Source organism: Dromiciops gliroides, chromosome 1 (assembly GCF_019393635.1).
Source record: "Dromiciops gliroides isolate mDroGli1 chromosome 1, mDroGli1.pri, whole genome shotgun sequence".
Taxonomy (NCBI): domain Eukaryota; kingdom Metazoa; phylum Chordata; class Mammalia; order Microbiotheria; family Microbiotheriidae; genus Dromiciops; species Dromiciops gliroides.
Genome location: NC_057861.1, coordinates 624,497,895 through 624,514,477, shown reverse-complemented (window position 1 = coordinate 624,514,477; position 16,583 = coordinate 624,497,895). Strand labels below are relative to the sequence as shown.

Below are 16,583 nucleotides of genomic sequence, written 5' to 3'. Positions count from 1 at the left end.
GTAACATGGCTCTCTCCTGCTTCTCCTGCCTATTTGACTGCTCCTTTTCAGTCTGTTTTGCTGGCTCTGCATCCAGGTTTCAACCACTAACCATGGCTATTCCCCACGGATTATGTGGCTCTATCCCAGGCTCTCTTCTCCTCTCTCTCTATCCTACTTAGCTTGGTGAGCTCATCAGTTCCCATGCATTCAATTCTATCCTTGAAGATGATTCTCAGATCTATCTGGCCAGAGCTAACCTCTTTCCCAAACTCCAGGCTCTCATTTGTAACAATCTGACATTTAACATATCCCAAACTGAACTCGTTACCTTCCCCCACCCCCATCCCCCAAGCCCTCTCTTCTTCCTAACTTCCCTGTTCTTCCCTGTTACTATTGTTAAGGGTACTACCACCCTCCCAGGTACCCAGGCTTGCAACCTTGGTGTCATCCTCAAGTCCCCACTCTCTCTCACCCCCATACCTAATTCTCTTCCTTCTACCCTTTGTGACATCTCTCATGCATTCTCCCTTCTCTCTTCTGAGGCTGCTGCCACACTCAACACAGGCCTCATCACCTTACACCCAGACTATCACAGGAGCCTTCTGGTTGGTCTCCATGACTCATCTCTCCCTACTCTAGTCTACTCAGCTGTCAAACAGATCCTCCTTAAACACATGTCTGACCACATCATCCCACTAGTCAATAAATTCCAGTCATTCCTTAGTACTTCTATTAACCAAATATCAAAGATAAATCTGAGCCTCACATTTATCTTCTACCTTGCTTCCAAATGCTGGCAGAATCAAATATAAAATCTTTGGCTTTTAAACCCCTTTATAACCTGTCCCCTTCCTACTTTCCCTGGGTTCTTCTACCTTACTTCCCTCCACAAACTCAGGTTCAATGACACTAGCCTCTATGCCTTCCCTTGAACAAGATATCCCATCTCCTGGCTCCAGGCATTTTCACTGGCTGCCTTCCCCCCACCCTCACCCCAGCCCCCAAAGCATGGAACTCTCTCCTTCTTCATCTCTGTCTCCTGGTTTCACTGGCTTCCTTCAAGTGGCAGCTAAAATACTATTTTCACTTTTGTTGTTGCTTCTTTGTTTCTGTTCTTTCTTGCATTTTCCCCCTTTTTGTTCTGATTCTTCTCTTACAGTATGACTAATGTGGAAATAAGTTTAACGTGATTGTAATGTATAACCTATATCAGATTGCTTGCTGACTTAGGGAGGGGGAAGGGAGGAGGGAAGAGAGGGTGAGAGAAAAATTTGGAACTCAAAAAAACCCTGTACATGTAATTGGAAAAAAATTTTACATTAAAAAATTATAAATTTTTAAAGTGTCAGCTAAAGGCCCATCTTCTTGGAAGCTTTAGATATAGATATAGGATCCCTGATGTTGACATCTTCCTCTGAGGGTGCATCTCGATCTTCCTTGTCACTGAAGAAACTTTCTATGATCCTCACCTTTCTCTGTCTGCTCATTTTGCCTTTCTTTTACTAGACTTTTAGCTCCTTAAAGTGGGGCACTGTTTCCAGGCTGCACTATCCCAACCTTCAGAAGTCCCAGGTGGTATGATTTAAGGAAGATCAGGTTCTTCACTCACCTGGCCTGTTCTCTGGTCCATAGATGACCCCAGACCAACTTTCTAATCAACCAGCTTTGTGTGTTGTGGTTGTCAGCTCCGATGAGCCTGTGCCCCTCCCCAACCTGGGCCACTGCTACTCAAGTCTACCTCCTGGTTCCCAACAGTGGTGAAAAACCCAAGTTCTGCCGCAGCACCAGCATAGACCCCTGTAGTCTCCCCCCCTGCCAAGGGCTCAGCCCTCTCACCAGACTGTGAGCTTAGTTCCAGATGACACTGGTGTTTCAGCTGATTCAGAGTCTCTGGGGGTCTCTTTCTCTGTCAAGGTCTTCCTGGGACTGCATCTGTGTCAGGATGACTGTGGGGTTGGGCTCCACTCCTGTCTCAGCACAGCAGCCCCCTCCTTCTGACCTTCCAAGCCATTCTTGGTTAGAAGATGATTTCAGCACATTCTTCTGTGGGTTTTGCTACTCCAGGCATTGTCCTATGGCATTATTTGGATGTTTTTTGGAGTGATCGTGTCATGAGTTCGAGAGCTCACTGCCTTTCCTCCACCATCTTGGCTCTGCCCTGGAAGTCTACCTAAAGCCCCATCTTCTGCAACAAACCTTTCCCAATTTTCCTAATCTTAGTGTCTTTCCTCTGAGATTATCTCCAATGTGTACCCATTTATTTATGTTTTCTCCCCAGTCAAGATTGCAGACTTATAGAGCAGGGGCTATTTTTGTCTTTTTATTACACATATATGTATGTGCATTATGCATGGCACATAGTAGATGTTTAATAAATGCTTATTGGCTTGATGTCATATCATTCCCCTTCACAAACTCTAGGTATTATCAACCAAACTCCTCTACTAACTAGCTCTAACTGCTTCTTAAGCTCAACCCTCCATTCCCTCTCTGCCTTCACACAGGCTACCACCACATCTGGAACATACTCCCAGGTATGACTTGGGTGCCACCTCCTGCACAAGGCCTTATCGGAAGTCCCCCACTTATTAGCACGCTCTCCTTCTCAACATTACTTTATATGTACTTTCAATTTGCTCATCCATATGCTGACTTACAGGTATCCCTCCACCAGAATGTAAGCTCCTTAAAGGAAGAGATCATTTTGATTTTGACTCTGCAAAGATAATCAGTGCCCAACACCAGTGATGAGGTTTAGTGGATAGAAAGCCAGCTTTGGTGTCAGCGTTCAGCCTCTGGATTCAAGTCCTGCTTCGGATACCGTCTGCATGGTCACTGTGTGTGACTATGGGAAAGCAGATTAACCGGAGTGTCCTGGGAAATTTCTTAGACTCTTAAACTACAGAGAAGTTGCTGAGCTTTTTTCAGTACCACTACTGATCCACACTTGGAGATTCCCACATTTAAGAAATCACAGGTCCATCCCAAAGAAACCCACAGTGCTTAGTCAGTGCTTTGCATAAAGGAAGGGCTTAATAAATGTTTTTCCGAGTTGCAACTTTGCTTCTTAGAATACTTACCTTCCTTCAAGGTTCAGACGTGGCTCCCTCCCACCTCTGTTGTTAACACTTTTACTCCCTCAATTTTCCTTGTAATATACTTATTTGTGCACACAGTGTATCACCCAGTAGAATGTAAGGTCTTCATCTGTATCTTTTTTATCACCAAAATGTAGCACAGTGCTCTGTATGTATGTCACTTAATAATTGTTGGATGAATTCAATTGAGTTTTCGTGAGGCAATTATAGAAGTAGGAACTTCATTCTCTTAGGACATGGTTTCCCATAGTCACTGCCCAGGGGAACTGTGTCCCCCCCAAGCAGGGAACCGCCAGCATTGGGGAGTAAAGGAAAAGATAAAAGTGAGCCTCAGAAATTTAAGCTGAATAGGAATCAACATAATACAGCAGATGAGATAGCCGGCAGTAAAAGGAAGCTTTAACCCACAGGAGCCCAGAGGTATAGTTTATAAATGGGTTGTGGATGAGAGATTGAAGATATCCCCAAAAGCCTCTTAGGGAGACAGCAATCTGCAGGTAACTAAAGGAAAATAAAGTGTTATCTTCCCAACAGTATAGCAAGAGGAAGGAATTACTGATGATTGATAAGCTGTGAATCAATCAAAGAAACAAAGACTCGGGCATAGCCCTCCCCCACCCCCATCTGCTTAGATAAGCATGACTGGAATGTAACTGCAAAGAAAGCTGGGATCTGTTCCATCAGAGGAAAGAGACAGGGCAATACAGTGTATGCTTTGGTGCTTCCAGCTTGGCTGATTTTAGCCTCGTGCATTTGGGTACAGGTTCCCATACCTCAGTGTCTTAATGGAGGCTGTAGCACCCAGACAGCAATCAAGCCTCTGGAGATGAACTTCTCCAAACTTGGGGTCCGTTGGTTTTCAGCCCACAGACTCGATCACCAAGCCCATGCTTGAGGGGCAGCTAGGTGGCACAATGGATAAAGCACCAGCCCTAGATTTGGGAGGACCTGAGTTCAAATCTGGCCTCAGACACTTGACACTTACTAGCTGTGTGACCCTGGGCAAGTCACTTAACCTTCACTGCCCCCCAAAACAACAACAACAACAACAAAAACAAAAACAAAAAAAACCCAAGCCCATGCTTGAAGTCCTTCCAGCTTGGTATTTGTCCCAACTAATATTTCATTGGTGTAGCCTTTAGGGTCACTGCTAGATGCCATGATGTAGGCTTTAGTGAATAAAGTTATCATAAAGTGCAGACACCTGGATAAATATTGGACTTTCCTATCTCAACTGTTGGAATCTGTTTCCATGGTAACAATAACAATAATAGCATTTATATAGAGCCTACTATGTGCCAGGCCCTGTGCTAAGTCCTTTACAAATATTATCTCATTTGATCCTCAATCTTGGGATGTAGGTGCTGTTATTATCTCTAATTTACAGGTGAGGAAACTGAGGCAAACAGCTATGATGTGATTTGCCCAAGGTCATACAGCTTAGGTAAATGTCTGAGACCAGATCTGAACTCTGGTCTTCCTGATTCCAAGCTCAGTGCTTGACGTAGCTGCCTCTGCTTATAAATAAATGGTTTACTACTGACCCACCTCACAGAAAATTTGGAAGGTAAATGTTAAGAATATCTGAAATGTGACCTTCTTTAAGCTCTATGAAGATGAAGTACGTCTACACATTTTCACCTAATGACAGATCCCTTATCACACAGGGTTGTGGAAGACCCCTGACTTTAGAATCAGACAACCTAGGGTGACTCCAGTTCTGTTGCCTATTTCCAGTGTGACTGTAAAAAAGGAGTAAGGTCAGACTCAATGCCTTCGAGGGTTCCCTCCAGCCTCAAACTATGATCCTCTCAACAGAATGAATCAGCTGGGGTAGCTAGGTGGTACAGTAGATAAAGCACCAGCCCTGGATTCAGGAGGACCTGAGTTCAAATCCAGCCTCAGACACTTACTAGCTGTGTGACCCTGGACAAGTCACTTAACCCTCATTGCCCCACACAAAAACAGATGGACAGACAGATGAATGAATAATAAAATAAAATAAAATAATTGCAGAAACTACAAAACACTTCCAAGTCTACCTGCAAAGAAATACACATGAATACAGAATGAATCAGCCAATCCACACACATTTAGTCTAAACCATGTACTACGTGCCATACACTAAGCTGGGTACTTGGGGTGCAAAGACAAGAACTCAAACAGTCCGTGATGACCTCAAAGAGTTCCACAGTGATTGGGAAAGAAGGCTGGGACAACTGGGGAAATCAGGGCAAGACTCATGACCTTGCGCTAAGTCCTGAAAGAAATGAGGGGCTCTGGGCAGGAGAGGTGAGGAAGCAGGGCATGCATTCCATGCATGGCAGAGCCAGTGCCAAGGCAGGTCAAAGAAAGATGGAGTGCCAAAGAGGAGGAGAAGAAAGAAGGCCAGGTTGGCTGACCCACAGTATCTGAGGGAAGAAGGTACAATATAAAGTTATAAAGAAGGGGCCGGATTGTGATGGGAAATGCCAAACAGGAGAATTTCTATTTGATCATGGAGGCTATAAGGTGACACTGGAGTTTTGACAGCTGTGTGAAGGACAAATTAGAGAGGGGAGAGCCTTCTGACAGGTAAACCAATGAATAGGTTATAGCAATAGTTCAGGGGAAAAGTGGTGAGGCCTGACCTATGATGGTGGCTATGTGAATGGAAAGAAGGAGGCAGATGCAAGAGCTGCAAAGGGACAGATGTGGTGGTATAAATAAGAAGATATGGAAACTGAGCAGATGTGTGGGCTTAGGGTAAATGAGGAGTAAAGGACATCATCAATGTTGTGAACCTTAGAATCCAGAAATATGGACATTTACAAGAGGTGCAGGGTTTGGGGCAGGGTTGGGCGGGGGGGGGGGGGAAGAATATAACAAGTTTGGTTTTGGACATGTTTGAGTTTGAGATATTTTTGAGACTAGCTCAAAATGTCCGTTAGGCAATTTGTGAGGTGAAACTGGAGTTCAGGAAAGAAACTAGGACTGGGTATATAAATCAATGAGTCATTAGCACAGAGATAATTAAACCTAACAGTGCTGGTGAAGTCACCGAGAGAAAAGTGGTAGTCTAGGGAGAAAAAGCTAGAATTCAAGTTCACAATCTCAGAATTGGAAAAGACTGGGGCAGCTAGGTGGCACAGTGAATAGAGCACCAGCCCTGGAGTCAGGAGTACCTGAGTTCAAATCCGGCCTCAGACACTTGACACTTACTAGCTGTGTGACCCTGGGCAAGTCACTTAACCCCAATTGCCTCACCAAAAAAATAAATAAATAAATAAAAATTGGAAAAGACCTCAATGGTCCTATAGTCCAGCCCATGGGTAGATCTCAAATTCATTCAACAAACATTAAGTGCCTACTCCATGCAGAGTACTGTACAAAATAAGAGTATGGGTGTGTGTGTGTGTGTGTGTGTGTGTGTGTGTGTGAGAGAGAGAGAGAGAGAGAGAGAGAGAGAGAGAGAGAGAGAGAGGATATACAAAAGTTCAGTGCTCTGTCCACTAAGATGCCCTGCAGTCTTGATGTTCAATAATTTTAATGATTCTAAGTATATCTCCTATTATTAACCAGAACCTCTCTTCCTCCCTGCTTCCTTGGACCATTATCCCCACTCTGGCCTCACTTTTCTCACTTCAGTTTTTATTCTATTTATAGTTGACTAGTCCAACATTTACTGTCTCCGACCTCCAAATACCTTTCCCCTGGCTTCCTCCAATCTCCATCATTTACTTCTGGAAGAAATCACACCACTATGTCATGTTGACTTGGTCCTATTAAATTTTTTTTTAATCTAACCTCAACTGGGCCCTCACAGCTGGATGGCAATGTTCTTATTCAATATGGATTGATTCTGTCATGACCTCTAGAACAAGTTTTTTGAACCTTTCCTTCCCTTCTGAAGGCCCCTATATCATTCCTCTGCCTCTTCCTTCTTCCTACTCACCTATTTTATGAATAAAATGGAAGCCATTTGTTTTGCCTTCTCTTATCCTCTAATTCATACTTCCAAACCCTTTTACATAATCTCCAGTCTTCTATCTTTCCCTCTTTTTTAGTCCCTCCTTCCTTTCCAAGGGAAAAAAGTCTTGGGGCAGCTAGGTGGCACAGTGGATAAAGCACCGGCCCTGAATGCAGGAGGAGCTGAGTTCAAATCCGGCCTCAGACACTTGACACTTACTAGCTGTGTGACCCTGGGCAAATCACTTAACCCTCATTGCCCCGCCAAAAAGAAAAAAGTCTTTCTCCTTGCCATGACAAACTCATTTACCCATCCTCAATGCCCCCCTCCTCCTGTCTCCACTGGGACATATGCCAACTTGTCTCAACGAGCATTCTTCACTCTTCCACCCAATATCCCTCCCATAACTCTTTCCCTATTGTTTCTATTTTTTCTACTGGCTCCTTCTGAAAGCAGAGAAACAATTTTACAGCCAGTGTTTCTGATAAAGGCCTCAATTATTTTTTTAAATAATAAATATTTTTTAAAAATAAATAAACATTTTAATGTAAAATTCTGAGTTCTAAATTTTATCCTTCCCCTCCCCCTACTGAGGCAATAAGTGATCAGATATGGATCATACATGTGCAATCATGTAAATCATTCTCTTTCTGTATAAGAAAACTTTGGTAAAAGATAAAATGGGCAAAGTGGTCCTGGCACATAGAAGGCATTGAGGGCAGAGACAGTATTTTGTCTTTGTATCACTAGCAATTAGAAAAGTACCCTGCACATAGCAGGTGCCTAATAAATGTGATTTTTTCCCCCTAATAAATGTTTACTGAGCAAAGAAGGTTGACCATCAGGTGATGATTTTTATTTTACTTTGCTTCAACTTATAAAGACAACTCAACATAAAGAGGGTTTACAATCCACATGAGTAAGAGAAATATCCATGTTAATGGAATCATAGATACTAAAGGTCTAATCAAGTATTAAAATACACAGGACAAAGGTACAAACAAGTCAAGAAGATCAGCATTTTCTACCTTAATAGCAGTAATATGGTACAGCAGAGAGCATGCTAGACTTGGCATGAGAAATCTGCATTTGAATGCCAGCTCTAACACTTTGTCGCTATGTGACAAGAGGCAAGTCTTTTATTCTAAGTATCAGTTTCCTCATTTGTAAAACAGGGGCAGTAATACTTATGCTACCTACCCATAAACATCACATATTAAATGGGAGACCTAACAGGGATGGTTTCATGGACAATAGGCAGACATGAATAAGAGTTACTATAAACTGGAATATGGGTTCTGACAAGGAACATTCCCTTTTGTGAAGCCTTGTCAAAAAGATATATTCTTAGATTGAGGACTTAGTTCTTAGACTGGAGATTACGGCCATGGATATTGAATATACTATTAGGCTTGGCTGATGTGCTGGTTGGTTCTGCTAAATTACTCTTCTTTTCTTTTCCCTTTGTTACAAGGGATGGCTTGCTGGATAGGGAAGGCAGATATAACTGAAAATGAAGGTGATGTAAAGACAAAAAACATCAATGAACATTTTAATGTATGCTTTTCAATGAACACAATGACAACAGAATTTTAAAAAACAAACCAACAACGGACACTGCAATTATAACAGCCAAGAATACATAAGAGAATGTACTTCTCTCCCTTCTTTGAAGATGGAGGGAACTATGGGAGTGGGATACTACTTACACTGTAAGATTCAACTGATTTGGTAGTTTTGCTGAACTGATTTTTTTCCCCCTTTTAAAAAATTTTTTATTGTAGGGAATGGCTCTCTAGCTGGGGAAGGAAGTATTGGTTGGGAAATGAAGGTCATATAAGAACAAAAAAGACAGCAATAAAAACTTTGTGAAATTCTATACAACTGACTACTATCATAAAGCCTCCCATTTCTATAGCACTTGGCCACTTTCTTTACAACAACCCTATGAGACAGGAAGTATTATCATACCTGTTTTATAGAAGAGAAAACTTGAGGCTCAAAGAGACCTCATTTGCCCCTGCTCACTTATTCACATTAATAAATGGCATATCTAGGTCACAAACTCGGATTCTGTGGCTACAAATACAGTGCACTATTACAGTATTGTTTCCATTCAAATTCATTTATGTTACATAGTCATGACATCGTTTAATTTTGAAATAATTCATTGAAAAACCATGAACCAACAACTATGGTGAAGAAAATACTATTACGATCCACATTTTACAGCTGAGGAAACTGAAATGCAGAGATGAAGTTTCTTGCTCAGAGTCACACAGCTAGCATATATCTGAAGTACGATTTGACCTCAGGCCCAGTACTCCATCCACCTTGCAACTTAGCTGCCCCACATCATGGCATCATGATGTAATAATAGAGAGAGTTCTCTGACCCTTGCCAGCTATGTGATCTTGGTCAAATTTTCTCCTCTGTAAAATGGGAATGAGATTTAATACTATTTATTCCAAAGAGTTGTTGAGTAGATTAAATGAGATAATTGATGTATCTATAGTATTTTTAAAACTTAAACCCACATACAAGTTAATATTATCACTCCTCCTAAAAAACATGTTATATACAGTAACGATATAGTTCAAAGAATAACTATGAATGACTAAGTTATTCTGAGTACTAAAAATACTCAAATCAACTACGAAGGACCAAGAAGAAAGATGTAATCCACCTCCAGAAAAAAACAAATAAAAGTACGCATAGTACAGTTTTACACACAACACAAATGCATGTGTCCAATGGTGGCCTTCTCTAGTTCGGGGAGGGAAGGAAACAATTCAGAACATAAAATGTAACAATAAAATAAATGAAATAAGATTTAAATTAAACAAAACAAAACAGTAATGTGGACATTTCTTCAGGTCAGAGTAGGGATGAAAACCCAACAAGTACAATTAAGGGGTGTTTTTACTGTTCTGATTTAGGTGGTCCATAAGCTGAGACTACTCTCACTATTTACTGAAACACTGCAGGTATTTTTATATTAACAATATACATATATATATACACAGAAAACATATCCCAGGGTGTTAGACTGAGCTAAGAGTGTCCATGGTTCACTAAGGGGACAAAGAATTCCAGTTTTTCAATCGATCAATCAAGTTGTCTTTTTTTTGTTTTGTTTTTAATCAAGTTGTCTTTGAACAAAGCAGCAGCAAGCTCAGAACTTCAACATCAGAGTATTTAAAAGGCAGATTACATACAAATAAAATCCTACTCCTCTTAAGGGCAACTGCAGAAGTTGTTTCTAGGGATCTACATTTGTAAAGATACATCACTTCTGGCACACTTTTCACATTTTCACAATGAACGGGACAAGAGAAAAATGAATAAATTTCAAATATTTTAGAGTTTATTTTTTGCCAAGACTAAGTAGATCAGTCCTGGAAGCGGAAGCAATCACTTGCAATCTTCCATACTGTGTTGTTGGGTGTGGTTTGCGCTGTGAGCAGGAAGTTCTGGTTGAAATAGCGCTGTTTATTTCCATCAAACTTCACAGAACCGCTGGTCACCACAAGGATGGTAGTTTGGCTCTGAGTGGCTTGCTCATGAACAGGTTGGCAATCTAACACGCTGATATAGAACTCACTAGAAGGCAACATCTCAAAAAACTCACTCAGGGCATCTTGCCCAGAAATAGCATTTCCATTCCAAATCAAAGTGGCACTGTTCAGGTACAATCTAGTCAGCACCCTTCTCCTTTTATCAATAGTGTCGTAGTAAATATTGACAAATTCTTCAGCGGCTCTACATGCCTGGTCCACAGAGACTTTAAAATCCACAGATGATGCCCCTGCCATTTCCACTTCTACTTCCCAGTGAGGTCCAGAAGTCTTCCAGGCACAGGAACAATCAGCTGGTTTGGAAAACGCAGGAGTCTCAAGAGGCCTAACTCCTATTATGCTATTTAAAATTTAGATAAACAAAAGGAAGCAGGGAGATGGAAAAAAATGGAAATCCTTATCTGCAACATTAAAAAAACAAAACAAAAAAAGTTCATTTCTGTCCCTTCTTTCCACTCCTTTGCAAACCTCCTAAATGCATAAGCTGCATTTATGATGGAAGAGTACAAGTCCTACAATTAAAGCTACAGTTACCTAGCTTCACAATCTAAACAGCTCTACAAACCTATACTGATTACTTGCAACCTTGGGGAGGGGGGAGGGGAGGGAGGGAGGGAATGAGAGAGGGATAGAATTTGGAACTCAACACTTTAAATAACTAAATAAATATTTAAACAGCTCTACAATTTAGACAATAGATTTTTCATGCTAGGTTATCCCAACCTGGCACAATTTAATATGGAGAGCCATAAGGACAGCATCTAGGCATTTTCACATTAAAGGGAATAATGGGGGGGGGGGGTTCCTGAGGGGATAAGGGCTATAGTGGGCTACATGATCTTAACATTCCCTCCTAGCTCTGCCATGTCTCTTCTAAAGTCTCTTTGAGCTTTCACATTCTATAAAAACAATAAGAGCTGACATGTATAGCACTTAAATATTCCCATTCCTACTTATACAGCTAGTAAGTATCAAGTGTCTGAGGCCAAATTTGAACTCAGGTCCTCCTGAATCCAGGGCTGGTGCTTTATCCACTGCACCACCTAGCTGCCCTATAGCACTTAAAATATTGACAATGTCTTTTACATAAATGATCTCACTCAATCCTCACAATCCTGTGAGGTGGTTGCTCTTACCATCTCCATTTTCCAAATTAGGAAACTGAGGTTAAGAGAGGTTGAGTGACTTACTTAAGAGTCATGCCTGAGACAGAATTTGATTCTGGGTCTTTTGGGCTCCAAGCCCAGCACTCTGAAAGAACACTGACTTTAGAGTCATAAAGTCTTCTGTGATTTGTTGGGGTTTTTAACCATAAGTTATTTCACTTGAGCCTCGTAACCCTGTGAGGCAGATGCTCTTACTCCTCCCATTTTACAAATGAGGAAACTGAGTTTGAGAGGCTGAATAAATTACTTAGTCATGGAACTAGTGAGCTAAACATCTGAGGCAGAATTTGAATCCAGGTCTTTCTGACTCCAAGTCTGAGTTCCAGGCTCAGCAATACCAAGTACGAGATCTTGGAGAAGTACCAAATGAGTTGACCTTTGGAAAGTATCTTACAAACCCTAAAGTGCAATGTAAATACATTTCACTGAGCCCCAGTTTCCTCACTGGAAAAATAAGAAAATACCTGCATTGCCAATCACATAGATTAAATAAAATAACAGGTAAGGTTTATTGTATCAATGTGGTGCTCGATAGTGAGTTGGGTTTTTTTGGGTGGGGCTCGATAGTGAGTTTCAATTCTAACCACTTAATATAAGCAAATGAGAATTAATTAAAAGGCTGTAGCTTTGGGCTCTTTGGCCACGAGGGCTCCCTCAGGGATAATAAAGTTCTTTGTCATAACATTCCAGAGAACCAAGCAGTGGCTTTTATACCACAGATGATGTTCTGATCAATAAATACACTAACAGGTAGCCCACTAATGACACAAATATTCTGAGTCACTTGCCTAGAATGATAAGAAAATGAAAAGTAAGTTAATTTCTCCCATCCAAAAGTATTCATGAGCTACAGAAACAAAGCTTCAGAGCACTAAGCTAGCTCTTAGTCAGATGGGTAAGACTCAATCTCCAAGTATCCCCAAACAGCTGAACGGTCATAAAACATCAGAATGCCAACACCGAAAGGAACTTAGAATACAGATCATACCATAATAACAACTCAATTTACTTCCTATTTGCAAAGCACTTATTTCATAACCACCTTGTGAGACAGAGCAGGCCTTTTTACAAAAGAAAAAACGGAGACTGAGAGAGGCAAACTGAATGGTTGTGTCAAGAGTTTTCATTTGAACTTAAGAATCTGCAGGGATACTAGAATATGAGATTGTTGCAATATAGAATTTAATCCAATTCCATTTAAGCATTAAGTTCCAAATAAGAACAAGGCACTGTGCTAAGTATTGCGTATACAAAGACAGAAATACAATGATCTCTACCTTCACAGAGCTTACATTCATAAAATGTAAGAGCTGTAAGGAGCCTTAGAAGAAAACAATGTTAGGACATAGAATCAGATATTAAAACTAGTCTCTTGGAGCTTATTTAGGTCAACCCTTTCATTCTGACAAAGTGAGACTCAGAGAGATTAAATGATTTGCCTGAGGTCACACATCTAACAAGAGGAAAAACAAGGACTAGAACCCAGGACTTGCAAGCCAACGTGCTTTCCAGTACAACAAACTGCTTACTCAAAGTCTTTCCCGAGCCCTCCACATCTTCGTCTTTCACCTTTCCCACTGTGGTCATGTTCAAAAATAGATAGTTATAAAAAGATGCCAAATCCAACTCAGTATTAATAACCTTTGGACAGACTAGACTTCACGTGTCCCAGTGGCACCAGTGAAGTTTAGTGAGCTCCCACAGGAAAAAGTGCAGGCGAGAGGTAAGTGTGCTGAGTGGATAACCAGACCAAATAATCTCTAGCAACATTCTTCCAAATGTAGGCCAGGCCAACAGCTATGAACATGCAAACTTCACTAAAGAAGTTGCTCAAATGAAAAACAGAAGGTGTCTGCTCTTAGCCCACAATCTAATGGAAGCACATTAAAGTACCTTACAGAGATTATATCCCATCCATCTTTTCTGCAACCTCAATTATAAGCAAGAAATACTATAGTAGTATAAAAAGTACCAGACTTCTGGGTTCATGTCCTGGTTCCACAACTTACTAGTGTCACCCTGGCACAGTCACTTTCCTAAAGTGGTTCTCAGCTTCCCAATATGTAAAGTGAGGATAAAAACAACTGAAATGTCTACCGTACATATTTGTGAGAATAAAAGTAAATAATGTATGCAAAGTGTTTTGTAACCATAAGACAATATGGAAATGTTTGCTGTAATTACTTTTCTTCTAGTGAAACTAGATCTCTAGGCCTCTCACCCTTCTCCAGACTCCTCTAAGAAGACAGAAGTTAAGGCCAGTGACATCAGAAACCACTATTTTGTCTCCACAAATAGGAAACGCTGTGGCCTCAAACACCAAGACAAGTAGGTCTTTACCCTCAAACAGGCTTAGCAGCATTTCTGACATTGTCAGAAGCCAAACTATACTTGAGTCCATCTATAACCAAGTTTATTAAGCCAGAGGCTGTGCAGAGACCTGGGTTCTGGACCTAATCAGCTCCCTAGGTCACAATGCACAGGTTTCATTCCCGCTTTGGTCCTCCTTTTTCCTATCTGTCAAATACCTGCCCCAGTTCAAATACAAGCAGCACTTTCCCCCAACATCTGGCTTGTATAAAATCCAAGTGAAGCCTATAATTGCCATTATTTTAAAATGTATATCTATGTGTATTTTTCCTTTCAAAGATCTTTTTTTTTTAAATCTCATTTTAGGGATATAGATTTATTAAAAGGAGTCTTATATGGTTATGTGTGTACAATCTACCTCACAGGGTTGTTGTGAAAAAAGCACTTGGTAAATTATAAAATGCAATATATGTGTAGGCTGTAACAATAGTTTACTACTCAGTCCATTAATGTATAATCTCTCCTATTATATATTTCTGTTATTTAAATCTATAGAATTTTTATCTGTGTGAACATCTTATCACCCCAAACAAGACTTTCCTCCTGCATGGTGGGTACTTAATAACATGTCTGTTGGAATCATTTTATGTTCAACCAGCGAATTTGTGAATAATTGAATGAATCCCTACTGGCCTATGGTCAGCGACTGGTAATGTCCTAGAGATGGAAGATCATCTCAGAGATCAGGTAGTCTAATCCCCTCATTTTACTGTGGAGAAAACTGAGGCACAGAGAAGGGAAATGCCCATTTGGCCAGTTCCAGTTCTGGAGCTGTGCCTTGTCTCACTTAATGAAGGGCAAAGGTCCAATTCTTGGGCCCTCCTGTAAGTTTTTGTTTGTTTGTTTTGGTGAGGCAATTGGGGTTAAGTGACTTGCTCAGGGTCACACAGCTAGTAAGTGTCAAGTGTCTGAAACCGGATTTGAACTCAGGTCCTCCTGACTCCAGGGCCAGTGCTTTATCCACTGCGCCACCTAGCTGCCCCTTAAATGAATTTTTTTTTTTTGGTGAGCCCTCCTGTGAGTAGGAAAGGGAACTTAAAAAAAAAAAAAAGATTAAAGATAATCTCTGGTCATCCCAAATCTGTACTTGTTACACTGACCATACAAACCTTTGCCTGGTTAGCTGTTTACCAGGCACATTCTGCAAATGTTCTGTGCTACCTGTGTGGTGTGGCCCAGGGTCAGAATCCTCTCCTATTTTACTGACTAGCAAGTCACTTCTCTAGCCACATTTCTTTCTCTATAAAAACAAATTGTATGGGGGGCAGCTAGGTGGCACAGTGGATAAAGCACCGGCCCTGGATTCAGGAGGACTTGAGTTCAAATCCGGCCTCAGACACTTGACACTTACTAGCTGTGTGACCCTGGGCAAGTCACTTAACCCCCATTGCCCCGCAAAAAAAAAAAAATTGTATGAACTACTAGACTATATTTCAAAGTTCTTTCACACTGAACCTTTGTGATTCTCAAGTTGATACAAAACAGTTCTATCACCTACATAGGAAAAATAGCAGCAAGAGGAGAAAACAAATAGCACCAATGAATCCCAACCTCAAGCTAGAGAAGCACAGAATTTAGTCAAGAGATCTAGGCTCTAATCCAGACTCTCTTACTTAATAACTGTGTAAACTTGACCAAGTCAAAAATCCATCTTGGCCTGTTTTTCTTCATTTGTAGGATGTGTTGGACTAAATGATCTCTAAGATCCCTTCAAGATCCAAATATATAACCCTCTGTCCAAAGTCATACAGGGTTAAGGCTGAGTCTGGAATCCAGGTTTCAATTTATGACTTCTAACAAGCTCTTGGGTACGTTTCAGGACTTCAGGCCAAGGCTTTTCCTAACCCCACTCACCTGAGTAATCTTGAAAGCTGGAATTCCCTTCCTAAATATGGAGGGGTGAAAAGATGGAAGAAGAGCACCCAGGTCTAGGCAAGCCAAGGGTGCATGGTAATGCTGAAGAAGACAGTACAGGCATCCAAGTGTTGGCCAGCACCTGTAGGGAAAACGGACACTGGAGAACTTAGAACAGAGGCCAGTAGGCTGACTGTAGGGTCACAGGAAGAGTTATTATAACCACGTGTGGCCTTTCTAGGCCTCTGTCCTGATCTGTGACAAATAGTAACAATAATTTCACCTTTCTATACCATCTAAAAGGTGACGAAACATTTTGTTAATACATCACCATGGTGAAACAGATTCAAGAATTATCACTTCCATGGGGCAGCTAGGTGGCGCAGTGGATAGAGCACCGGCCCTGGAGTCAGGAGGACCTGAGTTCAAATCTGGCCTCAGACATTTGCCACTTGCTAGCTGTGTGACCGTGGGCAAGTCACTTAACCCCAATTGCCTCACCAAAAAAAAAAAAAAAAGAATTATCACTTCCATTTTTCTAGAGCAGTGCTTCTTAATATGGAGTCAATTAACTCTTTTTTAAAAG

The 16,583-nt window shown here is 41.1% G+C and overlaps 1 protein-coding gene and 1 pseudogene across 1 annotated transcript in view; both read right to left on the bottom strand.

The window, feature by feature from the left end:
• MPG (N-methylpurine DNA glycosylase) overlaps positions 1–16,583 on the bottom strand; it is a 100,206-nt gene that overhangs the window by 52,259 nt on the left and 31,364 nt on the right. Inside the window, exon 4 of the mRNA XM_043999933.1 lies at positions 15,998–16,139. Coding sequence (XP_043855868.1) covers positions 15,998–16,139 — 142 coding nt within the window. The remainder of the gene's footprint in view (positions 1–15,997; positions 16,140–16,583) is intronic.
• On the bottom strand, positions 7,864–16,137 carry LOC122725543 (annotated as a pseudogene).